Source organism: Rhododendron vialii, chromosome 2a (genome assembly GCF_030253575.1).
Source record: "Rhododendron vialii isolate Sample 1 chromosome 2a, ASM3025357v1".
Taxonomy (NCBI): Eukaryota; Viridiplantae; Streptophyta; class Magnoliopsida; order Ericales; family Ericaceae; genus Rhododendron; species Rhododendron vialii.
The window spans coordinates 1497682-1515077 of NC_080558.1; the positions used below are offsets into that span (position 1 = coordinate 1497682).

The 17396-nt window shown below is 38.2% G+C and overlaps 1 protein-coding gene across 1 annotated transcript; it reads left to right on the forward strand.

The window, feature by feature from the left end:
• Positions 1–2035: 2035 nt before the first annotated feature.
• LOC131316228 (uncharacterized) lies at positions 2036–16722 on the forward strand. Its single transcript, XM_058345532.1, has 37 exons — positions 2036–2119; positions 2767–3266; positions 3765–3827; positions 3961–4050; positions 4905–4964; positions 6270–6335; positions 6484–6549; positions 7308–7383; positions 7570–7634; positions 7720–7812; positions 7912–7992; positions 8109–8193; positions 8355–8398; positions 8849–8911; positions 9035–9094; positions 9216–9269; positions 9404–9463; positions 9830–9944; positions 10072–10184; positions 11106–11345; positions 11502–11564; positions 11912–12001; positions 12367–12426; positions 13130–13195; positions 13345–13410; positions 13598–13673; positions 13849–13913; positions 13999–14091; positions 14171–14251; positions 14353–14437; positions 15008–15051; positions 15143–15205; positions 15286–15345; positions 15505–15558; positions 15741–15800; positions 16126–16240; positions 16342–16722. Exons 2-37 carry the CDS (start codon positions 3051–3053, stop codon positions 16455–16457), a joined length of 2967 nt encoding a protein of 988 aa, XP_058201515.1. The 5' UTR covers positions 2036–2119; positions 2767–3050; the 3' UTR covers positions 16458–16722.
• The last annotated feature ends 674 nt before the right edge of the window (positions 16723–17396 follow it).

Consider the following 17396-nt stretch of genomic DNA (forward strand, 5'->3'; position numbering starts at 1 on the left):
AACGTGGACTTAAGTATTTATATAGGGTATGACTTCTATCTAAGGTTCCACTGGTAAATTCTAGATCACAAATTGGGAGTTTTTAGAACATAAAAACTTTCTCACAACCCATGAGTCTTACACTGGGATTCACCCGATGGTGGGGCTTCGGATCTCTTCTCTTCCTCACGAATTTCAATTTTCCGAAGTTCTAGGCGGTGCTTCATTTGTTACACGTACAAAAGTTATACTGTTCTTTTTGAAGATTTGACATACAACATTTAACTTGCATAATTTACATAAATCAACATATTGCACGTGAATGTGGTATAATTGGTATTCCCATTTTTGTTTCTTTGATTTGGTCGGAAAATTTAGGTTTCCGGACTAGCTTACACGTACTTCAATTAGGACTAATCCAACCATCCACTTGTGGGGTCTCAATTAGAGTCAGAGTGAAGCTCTGTTTGGACTGACCCGAAAGAAATTGATAGCATTTGATAGGATTCAAATCCAAGACATTGGAGGGAGCAAACCCCTTAAGTTGTAGGTCTTGACCATTTTATTTCTCTGGTGCTTTGCATGTATTGCCAAATGGTAGATCTGTTTTCTTTTATTCCTTGTACATATCACATCGATTGGAGATTATATGGGTACTAGTTGATGTTGTGCATGTGGTGTTTAGCGAGAGAGAGAGAGAGAGAGAGAGAGAGAGAGAGAGAGAGTTGTAGGTAGACAAAATGCACATGAAGAAGTTCGTTGATTCATCGTCACTGCCACATGAAACTGGATAAAGAAACATTAGCCAAAGAGTTGGAGGTAGACAAAATGCACATGAAGAAGTTCATTGATTCATCGTCACTGCCACATGAAACTGGATAAGGAAACCTTAGCCCTCCACACAAGATCATAATAATTCACTTAAATTGTCACCACAAGATTAAGACCGGAAAAAATAGCAAGTCTAAAACCAAAGCAAAATGCACAAACAAAGACATGAGTGTGTGGGACCACAAACTTATGCGTGTGTTTGGGTGCATTTTGAGTATGATTATAAACCTTCTCGCTAAAATAAAAATGTCAATAGTCCTGCCAACAGACACTATTCAACGGAGAAAGTGTTGAGGTCATAGATGTAAAGCCGAAAAGAAATTAATAGGATTTCATGATTTTTTGAAACGGAAATAGAATTTAATAATGATCGAAAAGACGTATACATTTAATAATGCATGAAAAATCACGGTTCTCATAGTAGAGACCCGGACCCCACTCAAAACCTGTTTTTTCATGTATTCTGAAAATTTACATAAATTTGTACCAAAAAAAAAACTCAAAGAACTAAATTTGCAGAATTCAATATGCGCAAATGGTAGTTTGCTATAGTATTATGTTTTGAGACTTTGGTTTTCAATAGTAAAGGATTACGTCCCAAAACAAAAACAAAAAAATTCTAAATTTCAAAGGATTAATGAAGATTACCGTTTTTCCAGGCATAAAGTCAAACTTATCGAGACTTTGAAGGGATCAAAATACTGAATTTTATTAGAAAAATCAAAATACACATAAAAAAGATAAGATTACTAAAAAAAAATTGTTTGGCCCCTCCCCCTCCATTCCTTCCATCAGTATCCACAAATATCTACATATATACATGTGTACAAAAATATAGTACGTGTATTTTGGTCAATGACAGCTTCATTACCAACACATGAGTACTTTATGTTTGCCTACGTGATACACTTACCATTTACCTAACGATAAATTATGTGGTATTAACATTAGTATTCATTTTTATTGGGAGCATGATTGGAAGACAATGAGCTATATCTTTTACTTGAATGCCGTAGAGCATTGAGTGCCTAATAATTAGCCATATACATGGGCAAGGGCAGAGGGAAAGAGAGACAAATGGGGTCAGCTGGCTCATTGCCTTTCAAATTTAGATAGGGATAAGTATATTTTTCATCCAGTTTTTACGTAATTGACACCACTATGAAATACTAATTTGCCCCAACCCATTCAAAGATTTGGTACTAGGTAAAAAAAGGGGCAAAAATAGAATCTTCTTTATTTCTTTCCCCACCAAAATCGATATTAAACGTTTTGTTTCATCATCGATAATTTCTCAATCTCCATGGAGGTATGAACCCCTTCTCTTCTTCCTCGTCCTCTCTCTCTGTGTCTCCCGGTCCATTCCTCTCCCTCTCTCTTGGGTCTAATTTTCAAACAACCATGGTAAGCAAAAGCTTGGGTCTGTTTTTTGAACACCACACACAAATGACACAATCAAAGGGCCTTCAATTAGCTTTCTTTGCGCCAGATCAGGTGAGGTGAGATAATGAACCCCTGGGCTCCACTTTGAAATTAAAATCTCTAAACCTAAATCAATTTGGGGCAAAGTTGGTTGATTTCTTAAAGGGTGCTGTTAAATACAACTGCGAATTTGCTACATGTAGCTAATTCATAAAATGAAAATTTTCGATTCCTTCTTATGATGTGGCTACATATAACAAATTCGCAGTTGCAAATAGTCTGGCCTTTTTTAAATTCACATGTTTTTTTTTTTGTTTTTTTTTTGCAATTGTAGAATTTGTAACTTAGGAAATCTTGCCGGATTTTCTTTCACAACTCAAAATTGACTATATACCGTACCATTGTTTATTGGACAAATTCCCTAATAATCTGTTGGGGTGATGATGTGTATTTTATGTTTTGAACGAGTTGAACCTTGGTTCTGTTAGGAAGCATATCCATACTAATGTCTTTGCTCCATTCTCGATGATGTAGGTTCTTGACCCCACTGTCTGAAAATCCTCGCTATGCCCCTGTACATGGGCTGATAAAGATCATACGTCAATGGCAGCTTCACATCTCACATGCACACTGCGTTAATCCCCTCACGGCCTCACTCAAACCTATTAATTATTGAATTTCCAAATCATTAACACAAGACAAAACCCCCATATATATTACGCTGAAAACCCCCCACAAATTTTCCTCACAACCAAATTTCCCATAAACCTTAGTTCTCTTCCTCTTCTCCTTCTCTACCTCTTCCTTGGTTATAGAAAATGGCAGCTGAGCAATACAAGGATGTTGAGAATGGTGAGAGAAAAACTGGGATTGAGGATTTAGAAGAGCCTTTCATTGATCAGCACAAGAAAGTCGAGGAATCCGACGAGGATCATGAGTACTGCTCTGAAACAAGGAGCGAAAAAGGATCGATCGCGATGGTCCTTCTTAGCACTGCTGTAGCTGTTTGTGGCTCATTCGAATTCGGATCATGTGTGAGTATCTAAAATGTCTCTGTTTTTTTTGTTTAAACCAGTTTACGGTTCAAGAAACAGTTTTACTAAAAACATTTTCTTTCTTTCTTTCTTTTTGCCTTCTGTGTTTTTGGTCAGGAACAGGAAAAAAAAAACAGAGTTAGAAATCATAGAAAAACAATAACCAAAAGGGAAAAGGGGGATCGTAACTAGGGGTGTAAACGAGCCAAGCCGAGCCGAACTTCGGCAAGCTCTATCTTGGCTCGTTTACCAAACGAGTCGAGCCCTTAACGAGCCGAGCTTAGTCATTTACTAAACGAGCTTCTTTAATCGAGCCGAGTCTCCCTTAACAAGCCGAACTTCACTCCGCTTGTTTAGTAAACGAGCCGAAAACTCGAGCTCGAACTCGACTCGTTTACTAAATGAGCCGAACCGAGCCTTAACGAGTCGAACCAAACCGAACTCGCGAGTTGCTCGGTTCGTTTATAGCCCTAATCATAAGTGGTTATTTTTTTGCAGGTGGGGTATTCAGCTCCTACTCAATCGGCTATTAGGGGGGAACTGCATCTATCACTGGCAGAGGTTAGTTAATTGTGTTCTTAAAACAATTTTCTCCTTGTTTCCAAATATCATTTCCAATTTTTTTTTTTCCTTAGATGCGAAAAATATGAGTTTCAGACATTTCAGTAACAAAATTTTCACCATTATTTTGCAGTACTCCATGTTTGGTTCCATTTTGACGATTGGTGCCATGATTGGTGCTATTACAAGCGGCCGAATTACCGACTCCATTGGTCGAAAAGGGGTAAGTAAGTTAACGGCCTCCGTAGGTTAGAAGTAGACGTCAAGTTTCGAACTCGAGACCTTAGCGAATTTGAAACAAGCACTCAACTGGGCTAGCTTGCAAATACCTGATTGACAAATGGATACAGATAGTGTTTCCAATTTTGCTCTCCTGAAAATGACCCTTTTGAGGAAACAGATGTAATTGTGTTATTATAACCATTATAACCATATAACGATGATGAGTGTTTGTTGTACTTCTTTTTTCTTTCTGAAAACCTGAAAGACGAAAATGGTATCGAATAGACTTGAGTCTGTGATGAACTATTACGAAGCTTGGCCACCAATTAGGGCTGTAAACGAGCTTTGTTGAGCTCGAGCTTGGGTTCGAGCCGAGCTTAGGCCTCATTCGGCTAAATAAGCCATTTGGCTTATTTTTTTTGTCCTTATTTAAATTTTTTTTGAATAAAAACGAAAAAATTGGCTTATTTTCGTCTTTATTCAAAAAAATTAGATTTTGATTGTATTTTTTACTTTTTAGATTCTTTTCGTCATGACAAAGCAATCTCAAAAAATCAACTAAAAACTAACAAATGCGAATTTTTTTTGAATAAGGACAAAAAGAAGAAGAAGCCATTTGGCTTATTTAGCCGAATGAGCCCTTAGTCATTTACTAAATGAGTTGAGCCGCCCTTAACGAGTCGAGCTTTTGTTGAACGAACCGAGCTCAACTCAATTTGTTTACTAAACGAGCGAAACACTCGAGCTCAGCTCGTTAAACGAGTCAAGCCAAGCTCGCAAGTTACTTGGTCCGTTTCACCTAGTATTTCAGCAGTAAATTTCTTGAACTTTTTGCAATTATTTTCTTGAAAGCAGGCAATGAGATTGTCAGCTGGTTGCTGCATTGTAGGGTGGCTAGCAGTCTACTTCGCTATGGTATGCGTCATATGCTAATTTACTATGATGAGAGAAAACTTATTTACGGAGGCCCCGTGAACAGAACAATTTGTTCATGGAGCAGCGCAATCTCAGCCATCCATTTGCACAATCAATGGCAAAGATTCGTTTACAATCTTGACCGGTCGCCTATGAAGCACCAACACCTCTAGAGGTCGAAGTAAGGGTCATCATTTAGCCCGAAGGCCCGTGACCCGTCCAAAGCCCGCCCGGCCCGCCGGGCTTTTACCCGGCCTGAGCCTGTAAAACGGGCGGGCTAGCCCAGCCCGTAGTTTGTAATGGGTGGGCTCGGGCCTATGAATTTTTACTCGGCCCGGCCGTAGGCCCGGCCCGTGGTACCCGACCAAAAGCCCGCCAACGGGCCCGCCTATTAGCCCAAAATCCCACAAAATCCTTTTTTTTTCCCTTGATTTAATTTTACCCAAGGAAATTTAAGCTCGCCCGTTGGCCGGCCCGCCAATTGGGCTAGCCCGCGGGCCGGGCTTGGGCTTCAATTTATGGTAGGTAGCCCGGCCCGCCAAAAAGAAAAAGCCCGGTTGGCCCGGCCCGTGGGCGGGCTTGGGTAGCGACTTGGCGGGCTGGGCTGGCCCGACTCGGCCCAATGATGACCCTTAGGTCGAAGAATCGCAGTGTCAGGACACGGGGACACGGCGGGACACCTCGGAGATACGTACGGGACACGCCACGTGGCATGTCCCATATTTTAATATTAAATTTTGAGGGGGACACGGTGGGGACACCGATGGGGACACGGCAAGAGCCAAACTGTAATTTTTTTAAAATTTTGGGGGCCAAATTGTAATTTTTGAAAAAATTGGGGATTCAACTGTAATTTTTTTTAAAAAATTTGGGACAAATTATAATTTTTTTTTAAATTTCTGGGTGTTAAACTATAATTATATATATATATATATATATATATATATATATATATATATATATATATATATATATATATATATAAATAAATATACACGTGGCGTGTCCCCCGTCGTGTCCGTGTCCCCATTTTTTTAGAATTCCCTTGTCCCGGTGTCGGTTTCAGTGTCCGTGTTCGTGTCGGTGCATCATAGCCGGTCACAATTAATTGTTAACGGTCACAATTGATTCTCAATTCGGACTGTCCAAAAACACTCTGGGCGCACCCGATTGACCTCTGTAAAGCCTTCTTCATGGAATTGTCCGCAAATAAGATCATTTTCTGTGCTATGATTTCAATTTGTAGTTGATACAGTTTATCAAAATCAACATGCAACTGAAGACAATACCGTTATTTGAATACAGGGAGTTCTGTATCTTGACATGGGAAGATTCTCAACAGGATATGGCATTGGAATCTTCTCTTTTGTGGTACATAGTATTCATCAATTGAATGTCATGAACTGTTTGGGCTAACTGTAGGCTATTTTTATGTCTAAATTACCCCTGCAAATGATATATATACTAGTCAAAATCCAAAAAATTCTCATCAAACTAAGTTGATGAACACATTAAACAGGTCCCTGTGTTCATTGCTGAAATAGCACCGACGAATCTCAGAGGAGGGCTCACAACGCTTAACCAGGTATGTGATATACATACTGGTTGCATTTGGATCAAGAACTAGTACAGAACTTTCATAAAATGATATTAGAAAACTGTGCTGGTGTCAACAACGTACTGTTGGGATTATTTCCCCTAATCAATCCCACCCGCAACGGAAGCGCAACAAACACAAACGAAATCATAAACAAGAGAACACACAACCAGAATACGTGGTTCCCCAAACTCGGGTATGTCAACGGGGAAGAGAGAAATCTTCCACTATATGAAAAATAGAGATTACAATGTGAGATGTAAAACCTTCCCGAGCTCCTAATACACGGCTCTATACAATGTTTTAAACTCACCCCCACAACTCTATTTTTCCCTCACATCTTTTCTCTCTCTCACACAAAACCTCACGGTGGGAGAGACCCCCAAAGGGGTTCCTGGACTGACTCTCCTCTCTGCTCAGTCTCTCTTTCTTTCTCCCCGCACTCTCTCTCTCTCTCTTCACACACGGCACAAACCCTTCTTAAATATATGTAACACAAAGCCTCTGGATTGCCCAGAATATTTTGGAGCTCAGCACCAAATATCCCACACATGCTCCATATTAATTGCTCATGCTGGCTTTTTCCTTGAAACATGCATTGACCAATGGTCCAAAACCTTTCCGGATTTTTCCTTTGCCCAAAGGGACAACCAACCGACTTTTCTTTTTTGCTTTTTCCTTATTTTTTCACATAGCAAAAACTCAACACATACTAACATCTTATTTGTCCCATTGTGGCTCTGAAGCTAATGATTGTTATCGGCATATCAACTGCATACTTGTTGGGAACACTCATAACATGGCGATCGCTAGCCTTGACCGGTAAATGTTTAACGTTTTTTAAATTATTTGAGTCCATTACAAATGCATATGTTATGAGCGCGCATTTGTGAAACATACTGAGTATTTCGTATAAAAAAAATTCCAGATTTTGAGATAAAGGGTAAAACGGTCATAACGCAACAAAAAACATTGACATCAGAAACTGATAGTGGATTTGATTTGAAGGACTTCTTCCGTGCATTGTCATATTCTTCGGTCTATTCTTCGTTCCTGAGTCCCCTAGATGGCTGGTGAGTTTTGTCACATGAATCTTCTGTATTTTTTGTTAATGCAAAATTTGCTGGTAAAAATAATAATTTTTTTTTTTAATTTCAGGCGGCGGTAGGCAAAAAGAAAGAATTTGAAGCTGCATTGCGAAAGCTTCGTGGAAAAGATGCTGATATTTCTCACGAGGCAGCTGAAATCCAAGTAAATTTTTTTTTTAAAAATAATTTTACTGGCCATAAGATGAACTGAAATAATACTTGTAATTGCAAAACTGAAGTACTACTTTCTTTGTCTCTATAGGCTTATATTGAAGCTCTTCAGAGCCTTCCAAAATCTCGAATGACGGATCTGTTTAATCGCAAATACATTCGCTCCGTAATTGTAAGTAACGTTTCATATTTTTTGAAAACGATCGATAGTTCTAGACCAAAAAAAAGTACAATTTTTTGAACTTGCAAGTAATCTCGTGGCTAAATGATCTGTGGAATGATCCTTAGATTGGTGTTGGATTAATGTTCTTCCAACAATTTGGAGGAATTAACGGAGTAAGTTTCTACGTCAGTGAAACCTTCGCAGCTGCAGGTAAACATGTTGTCGAACGTACTATGTTTAAAGCAACCAAAATCCCAGAAAAATTTCACAGGGAAAAGCCCAAGCTAGCTCAAAATTAGGGATAAGAATTTGAACTTTTTTAGTTTGAATACCTTGAAAATACTGATAACACTCATTGTGCATATTTGCAGGGATATCAGGGAATGTTGGAACTATAGCCTATGCAATAATTCAGGTTTTTAAAACTACCCCTTCCTTCCTCTTAAGTTTCAAATGAACCAAATCTTTGCAAATTGGCCGCACAAAAACCCCACTAGCTCAGAGAAAGCGTAAATGGGAACGGGTCATTAATTGAAGTCAGCTATAGCGACCCTCATACCTACCGGATCCCTCAACGCCATGCTTTACATTGATTCATCTCTGTGTATTCCTTGTTTTTTGCAGGTTTAGTTGTTCGTGTCTTAGGCATTGAAGGGATGCTTGTGTTTTTCTTTTGGGTTTTGTGGGGGTGTTTTGTTCAGCCTTGTTTTGTCGGGTTGTTTTTGTGCTGGCTATTATGTGGGGTTGTTTGTATTCGTATGGTTGTACTGTTGATTTGGTTTCTACGATATTAATGGGATGATATATTGTCCGTCAAAAAAATCTTTTGCAAATTAGCAAAATTGATTTGCATTTGGATTTACAGGTTCCGGTAACTTTACTTGGAGCGATATTAATGGACAAATCAGGAAGAAGACCACTTCTCATGGTGAGTAATTCATAAGTAATTTTTGGAATTTTTTAAAAAAAATTCATGTATATATTGTGTAAATAATGGGAAATAAGTAGTAATATTCTGGAGGCTAAGAAAATGGTTCTGAATTTGTTTAAGGTCTCTGCAACTGGAACATTTTTAGGATGCATTTTAACTGGAACCTCTTTCTTCCTCAAGGTAAGCTACCTGTAACAGTAAATTTATCTGCTGTGGTGTATATATAAAAGACTTTCCATCCTCCCCCACCGAAGTTGATATTGATTATTTGTTTTTTATTTTATTTTTTATAATGAATAAGGGGCAAAGTTTATTGCTTGGATGGGTTCCAATATTGGCGGTCTCCGGAGTACCGGTAAGTTGAGAAAAGAACATTTCTTTACCCGTTCAATCTTTTTGTACAGAATATTTAATCTGAATGATATGACAGTGACATTTTTTTGAAGTACCGTGCCTAGCTAACGTGTTCTCCCCCCTTAATGACACCAGGTCTATGTTGCATCATTCTCTATTGGAATGGGAGCAGTTCCTTGGGTTATCATGTCTGAGGTAATAACTTCAAACCTCCAAAGTCAAAACAGAAGACTGAATTTCCTTGATTGGTTCCTAGTAGAACACTTGGGATCAAACAACAGTTTCAATATCCCATAATGGATGCATGTCACCAATACATGTGTCACGGAAATTTCAAGGAGTCTGACTAAGTGGCATGAACAAGTAAATACAGAGCTTGCCCCTTAAGAGGTTGCAAATTCGAATTTCACGAAGACCAGACAATTCAACATTGGGGCTGCTGGAGTTTTGTCCGGCCGTTAACTTCAGGACCCCAGAATTAATCTATGTTTACTTGAGAGACTATAAAGTGGAAACTCGGAATTTATATAATGAATCGCATTCATTGTCTTCCTTTGGTAGATATTCCCAATACATGTGAAGGGTGTTGCTGGGAGCTTGGTGGTGCTAGTGAATTGGTTGGGTGCTTGGGCAGTTTCTTTTACTTTCAACTTTCTCATGAGCTGGAGTTCCACAGGTTACATAGTACTATATGTTTTCAGAAAGCATTGGTATACTAGCTAGCATTCATTCTATTGTTTTTAGGGCCCTTGTTTTTAATTGGCAATTGATTCCATTTCTATGGCCATTTTTTCTCTCCTCAGGCACATTTTTTGTCTACTCTGCAATTTGCGCGCTGACTGTACTTTTCGTGGCGAAAGTGGTGCCAGAAACGAAGGGAAAAACATTCGAGGAAATTCAGGCAGACATCAACAGATAAGCAAGAAGAATGTAGTAGTGAAGTGAATATTGTATCTTTGTTATGTTAATGGATGATTAACGTTAGAACATGTGAATTGTTTGGAGATATTATGGATGATTGACAGCAAAACACATTTACGGATATTAAATATAAGATTTTATTCTCAGCTGTTTATTTATTTAAACTTTTGCCACGTTAAACTCAAATCCCGGCTCCAGCACCCCTACCTGTTCCCAAGTGAGTCCACCCTTTTGTATGTCTGTATTTCTCCGGGAGTTTTCCTATCTTTTTAGAATAAAAAATTAAACACTTTCGTGTATAATTTTGGTGTTTATTTATTATTATTATTATTATTAATTTTTTTTTAAGAAATGGCCATTTGAAAGAGGTGAAATTATATAATAGTCCGGAAGTATCACCACTTGGTACTCCGAACCACCTTACAACCATACATTATTATGGGGTCTACCACTAAGTGTATAGACCCCACAGGAATGTGTGGTTGTAAAGTGGTATAGAGTATCACGTACTTCCGGACTATTGAATAATTACTCTTGAAAGAGTTCCAACCCCCAAGTTCCAACAGTTTAGATGTGGCTCTTAGCCCATCTGGTTATATTCCTTGTCTTCAAAGGAAGAGATCTGAAGTTTGAGAGTATGGAGAGATTTCGAACCTGAACCTGCTTTTGTTGCTAATCCTACTGATTCCCCTCGAATCCCTACCGATGGAGTCCAATTCCAGAGGCTGATAAAATCACAAGTCAATGCATGACAGCTTCATATCCCAGATTAATACTATATGATAAGATTAGTCCAATCTGAACAAAGTAAAATTATTGACTTTCCACATGCATATGTTGGTAGTACTAATATTTATAAACTCCACAAACCTGACTTCCTCTTCCCCACCCACCCCCCCCCCCCCCCCCCCCCCCCCCCTTCTTCTTCTTCGAAATGGCAATTGAGCAATACAACGATATTGCAAATGGTGATCAGGAACATACTAATGGTACTAATGGGCTTGAGGATATAGAGAGCCCCTTGTTAATCCAGCACAAGAAAGTTGGTGAATCCGAGGAAGACGACTCTGGAAAAGGCGGCGAAGAAGGATCGATTGGAATGGTTTTGCTTAGCACTGCTGTTGCCGTTTGTGGCTCGTTCGAATTCGGATCATGTGTGAGTAAATAAAATGCCTCTTTTTTTTGTTTTTGTTTTTCCTGTTCTTTCTTTTATTTTTGGTCAGGAATTACAAAAATAAAATAAAATTGAGAAGTAAAAGTAGAACAAAAATCAAAGGGGAAAAAGAGAATTAGAAGTTGTTATTTTTTGCAGGTGGGGTATTCAGCTCCTACTCAATCAGCTATAAGGGAAGATCTTGATCTTTCCCTAGCAGAGGTTAGTTTTAATTGACTTCTTACAACATTTCTCTCCTTGTTTCCAAAAAGCCTTTTTGTAAAAGCTTTTCTCCTTAATCCCAAAGGGTTGGCCGGTGGTCTTGGCTTGACACTTCGGGGTTCACTCCTTCTCTTCTAACTTTCTAAGCTTTCGGGTTCGATTCTTCTTGTCCCAACTCTTAGGGCCACCACGATAAGCTTGAAAAGAGCTGCGGGAAGAGCTATAAAGATTACTCCGAAGTGTCCTCAAGATGACTTGGAACGCCCTACATCACCCGGAAGAAAAGCTTTCTCTTTGTTTTAAAAATTCTGAATTGCCGTAACAAATATGTTACCATTATTTTGCAGTACTCTCTTTTTGGTTCCATTGTGGCGATTGGAGCCATGGTTGGTGCTATTACGAGCGGCAGAATTTCCGACTCGATTGGTCGGAAATGGGTACGTCTTATTCGGTATACTGGCTACGTTTTCATTTTCGTTTTCCATTCTGTCTATCCCAACCGCACGGTCTTACCGCTCTCTCAATCTTTCATGAAAGAGTTTTTTAAAATCTGAACCGTTCAAAAGTATTTGGATGGTGAGATTGAGTTGAGCGGGGGAGAGGTGTGGGTGTAGACTTTTGGTTTGTTTTTGGGCCGGAAAATTTGGATTACTTTATTGCAAGTTGCAGTCGACAACTATTTATATTTATTACGTATTTTTTAATGGAAAAAACTATTCGTATTTTTTTTAGTATTTCTTTGAAACCAACTCACTTCTTTGAAAACAACGCAATAGTTTTTCTTAATTTTGTATGAAAGCAGGCAATGAGATTGTCAGCTGGTTGCTGCGTCATTGGGTGGCTAGCAGTCTACTTCGCCATGGTGTGTATCGCATCCAAACTTCTTCTTATGACTTACAATATTTATTTTATTTTATTTTTGTAACGGAGGAATAGCGATACAGTTAGAGCACTATATGGACCCGATTGCACAATTCAAAAATTCGGGGGAGCTAGCACGACCACACTAGTCACGGCTCCCTATTTACTTCAGAGTACTCACTCGGTAGGGAATCGAATCCCAGACCTTGAGGAGTACTCCCAAAGTCTGAGCATCCGCCCGAACCACTGGGGCAACCCTGGATATGACCTACAATTTTACTTGATGGGAAAGTTGACAATGCACACCGCTTAAAAATGTGTACCACATGCACCTATTTTATGGTTCATTCATAACATTTTAGTGTGTTTCGTAACTTTTGTTATAGAATTTATAACCTTTCAGCAATATAATTCGTAATATTTTTGTTATGATTCATAACATTTTGGTGCATCTCGTAACTTTTATACTAAAACTCATAACTTTTTAGCAATACAATTCGTAACATTTAGGATTCGTAACTTTTATATTAAAATCATAACTTTTTACCAATACAATTTGTAACATTTTCTCTATGAATCAAAACATTTTAGGAGTGTATATGATGCACTCAAATAAGAGGTGTCTATTATAGTCTTTCCCTTATTTGATACATAAAATCAAAATCACAATACCAAGTAAACCTTTTTTCATGATAATAATACAGGGAGCTCTTGTTCTTGACGTGGGAAGATTCTTAACAGGATATGGCATCGGAATTTTCTCTTTTGTGGTAACTATTCAAGAATTGGCTCATTGTTTAACAATCTGGACTCATTATTTCGTCTTACAAAATATTTACTCTTGGACATGCTAAAGATTGTTGTTCAAAATTGGAACTCGGTTGACCAAACGGCATTGATGAATGACTTAAAAACATAGGTCCCTGTATTTATTGCTGAAATAGCACCGACGAAGATCAGAGGAGGGCTCGCGACGCTTAACCAGGTAGGTGGAACACAAAGCTCGTCTTTTTCGTTGGACTGTGTTTGGATCAAGAAGTAGTACAAAACTTAATTCCACAGAAATGCCATTTGGGAAAGATAAGATAAAGGCAACAACCTTAACAAACAGAGGTTTGACAAATTGTTGACAACGTAACTAACATTTTGTTTCTCCCATTGTGGCTATGAAGTTGATGATTGTTGTTGGTGCATCAACTGCGTACTTGTTGGGATCGCTCATATCATGGCGAACGCTAGCCTTGACCGGTAAATGTTTAATGTTTTCTCATATTATTTGAGTCGATTTCAAACGGATTAAGTTATGAGCATTTTGTGAAAGATCTATTGAGACTTTGGCATAAAGGGTAAAATGGTCATAACTCGAAAAAAGAATGAAAAAAAAGAAGACATTCAGAACCTAATGAAGGGATTTGAGTTGAAGGGCTTATTCCATGCATTGCCATACTCTTGGGCTTGTTCTTCATTCCGGAGTCCCCTAGATGGCTGGTAAGGTTTCAATTGGAATTTTTCGCAATACGGTTCTAATGCAAACTTGATGAGAAAATCGACTAAAAATTGTTTATAATCTCAGGCGAAGATAGGGAAACAAAAAGAATTCGAAGCTGCACTGCGCAAGCTTCGTGGGAAAGATGCTGATGTTTCTCGCGAGGAAGCTGAAATCCAGGTAAATTTTTGCACACAAATTGAAGTAAAATGGGATAAGCATTATTTGCGAAACCGACTATTTTTGTTTCTCTTGACAGGCTTATATTGAAGCGCTTCAGAGTCTTCCAAAATCTCAAATGCTAGATTTAGTTGATAGAAGATACATTCGAGCCGTAACAGTGAGTAACTTTTCTTACTTGTCGAAACAATAATTCTAGACCGGAAAGTACATCTGATAGACGTTCGTAACGATATTTTGAATTTTTTTGATGTCATTTAGATCGGAATTGGGTTAATGATTTTCCAGCAATTTGGAGGAATAAATGCATTTGGTTTCTATGCTAGTGACATCTTCACAGAAGCAGGTAAACACGTCATAGTCTCTTCAGTATTCTAATACTAATTAATCTTACAAACTCAGAAAATTTGGCAGAAAAAAAAAAAAAAACCAGAGCTCAAAATTAAGGATAATTTTTATGAAAATTTTTATGCTTTGTTTGGAACGTAAGGAAAGAAATGGAAAGGAAGGAAAAATATAAGAGCAAGAAGTTATAGCGAAAGTAGGTACTTTCCTTTGTTTGGTTTTGTAAAGAAAAAGGAAGGAAAATGTGAAAGAAAAGCGATTTCTCTTGTTTGGTTTTATGGAGAAAAGATGAAGAAAATAATATGTGATCAGAGTACGAAAACATTTGTATCGACTGGGGGTTGTGCCATGTCGTTACCTTCAAGGTCCCGAAATTAGTTGAGGTGCGCACAAGCTGGCTCGGACATCAAGTTATCAGAAGAATAAAAAAAAAACATTTGTAAAACCACTTTCTAGTGTTTTTTTTTTCTTAAATTATTTTCCCATTTTCCTTTCTTACCAAGAACCAACAAAGGAACAAAGGGCACCTTGAAAATACTGTCACTTAACACTCATTTGTGCATATTTGCAGGGATATCAGGGAAAGCTGGAACCATAGCCTATGCAATAATTCAGGTTTTTTAAAACTTCCCTTTCCTCTGAAGTTTCGAAATGAACCAATTCTTTTTGGATTGGTAAATTAATTTGATTGCACTTGGATTTACAGGTTCCTATAACTTTAGTTGGAGCAATATTAATGGACAAATCAGGAAGAAGACCACTTCTCATGGTGAGTACTCTATGGCGATATTGTGGGGGGAAATTTTTTGGTGGCTAAGAAAATATATATATACTCTTGTATTTCTTAAGGTGTCTGCGACGGGAGAATTTCTTGGATGCTTTTTAACGGGAACCTCTTTCTTCCTCAAGGTAAGTTATTCATAACTGTAAATATATGCTGGGTTTGTGAAGCTTAATTTGGCTTTGGATTGTCGTTTTGCTAACTATGTCGGAGCCCCCAAAAACCTAGACTTGAGTTACTGTCACGTTGAAGTCCGATCTTAGTTAACGATTTCGTACACGAATCAGGGGCGAAGCTTGTTGATTGGATGGGATCCAATATTGGCAGTCGCGGGAGTACTGGTAAGTTAAGAAAACCGAAAGATATATATATATATATATATATATATATATATATATATGTATCATTTCCATGGCTTTCTTTCTAACATGTGTCATTGCAACTTGTCCTTGCAACTTGTCCTGCTATATGCCATGTTGTTATTATGTGCTTAATGTGGTTTTTCCCCCATTGATGAAACCAGATTTTTGTGGTATCATTCTCTATTGGAATGGGAGCAATTCCTTGGGTTATCATGTCTGAGGTAATAACTTCAATCCTCAAAAGTCACTATGTTTGAGTTCCTGATAAAAATTATGTTGTCGAAAATAAATATCGGGATCCGACATTTTCAATCTCTCGGCATGGAATCAGGTCGATGGAATCTGAATTCTGTATTTTCCCCTCTCATCGGATACATTTAGGACCCTGCTTATCTGCTGTAAAAATTCGGACTACAAAAAACCAGTCTCATCTCGATTGTCCATTTGGGCAATCAATAGTTTAACAAATTTCAATTATTAAAGAGACTTTTGGGTGGTTGAGATTTCACGGATTGATCTCTTTTCCTATTTTTCTTCCCCCTGTAGATCTTCCCAATGCAAGTGAAGGGTATTGCTGGGAGTTTGGTGACGCTAGTGAACTGGTTGGGTGCCTGGGCTGTTTCTTATACTTTCAACTTTCTCATGAGCTGGAGTTCCTCAGGTCAGATGACTTTCGCAGAACTGTTTTCAAAAAGCCATTGAAATTTTGTGTTTATTTTTGGAACTGATTCCATTTCCATGAGCCTTTCCTGTTTGCCTCAGGCACATTTTTTCTCTACGCTGCATTTAGCGCGCTCACAGTACTTTTTGTGGCGAAAGTGGTTCCGGAAACTAAGGGGAAAACGCTGGAGGAAATTCAGGCATCCATCAACTCATAGGGAAGAAAATGTATTCGATTTCGTATTGTTGTTTCTAGATAAGAGGTGGAATCTAGCTCGAGGCAACGGTGATTCTCGATGCAACATTGAAGGAAATTAGACTTGGAAGCATTTTCTTTCTGAAATTTCCCACTAATTTTTTCTTGGTTGAGTTGGGAATCATTGGGAACATCATATTTCTTAGTGATTTGAAATGAGTTAAAGAATTGAAATTTCTTATTTTGTCAAGATTTGGAAGAAGAAATGGAGTGGGAGCCTCGGATTCTATGGCGGTGTGATCTTGTTATTTTTATGTTTTTCTTTTCGATTGGCGAAAGTTAATTAGTATTGCTAAAATAGCAAGACTTAACACCTTGGAAGAAGAGTTGAACTCCAGACCGTTTTTCTCGTAGCACCTAATGTGTTGGGCCAGAGGCCTCTTGGCAGCACGATCTTGTTCTTACTTTGAGCCAACAAATTGCAATCAAAATTTTGAAGATGAGTAAATTCATTTGATACCAACTTGTTCCTACATCAGTGCAGATGACTCATTTCGGATACTAAGTCATGGCTCCGCCCCTGCCCACACAGATAACGATACGTAGAGAAACGAATCTCTTTTATTTCTTAAAATATACTCCGTTCGTTCCAAAATGGATGTCCATTTTGAAAAGCAAAAGCATGAAAACACTTGATCTTCCCATTTTGCCCTTGTCTTAAACTATTCAAATTACTTTGACAAAAGGCCAGAAAGATACTTCAGTATACTTTGCCGCCAAGATTTTCTTACTCCTTGGATTCCGTTAGTTTACTACTCACAGTTTGGTTGCCAACTGTGAGTTGTTTTCAAAATGAAATGGTATTTTTGGAAGGTTTTATTAGAAAGGGTGTAATCATTGTGTCCGGATAAATTTTGAGTTTCCCCAAAATTGTCATCCAATATGGGACGGAGGGAGTAAA

Coding starts and splice junctions, on each gene's coding strand:
- LOC131316228 (XM_058345532.1), top strand. CDS start 3,051: ATGGCAGCTGAGCAATACAAGGATGTTGAGAATGGTGAGAGAAAAACT. Junction 7,813..7,911: donor ACGAGGCAGCTGAAATCCAA/GTAAATTTTTTT, acceptor TTGTCTCTATAG/GCTTATATTGAAGCTCTTCA. Junction 15,801..16,125: donor CTTGGGTTATCATGTCTGAG/GTAATAACTTCA, acceptor TTCCCCCTGTAG/ATCTTCCCAATGCAAGTGAA.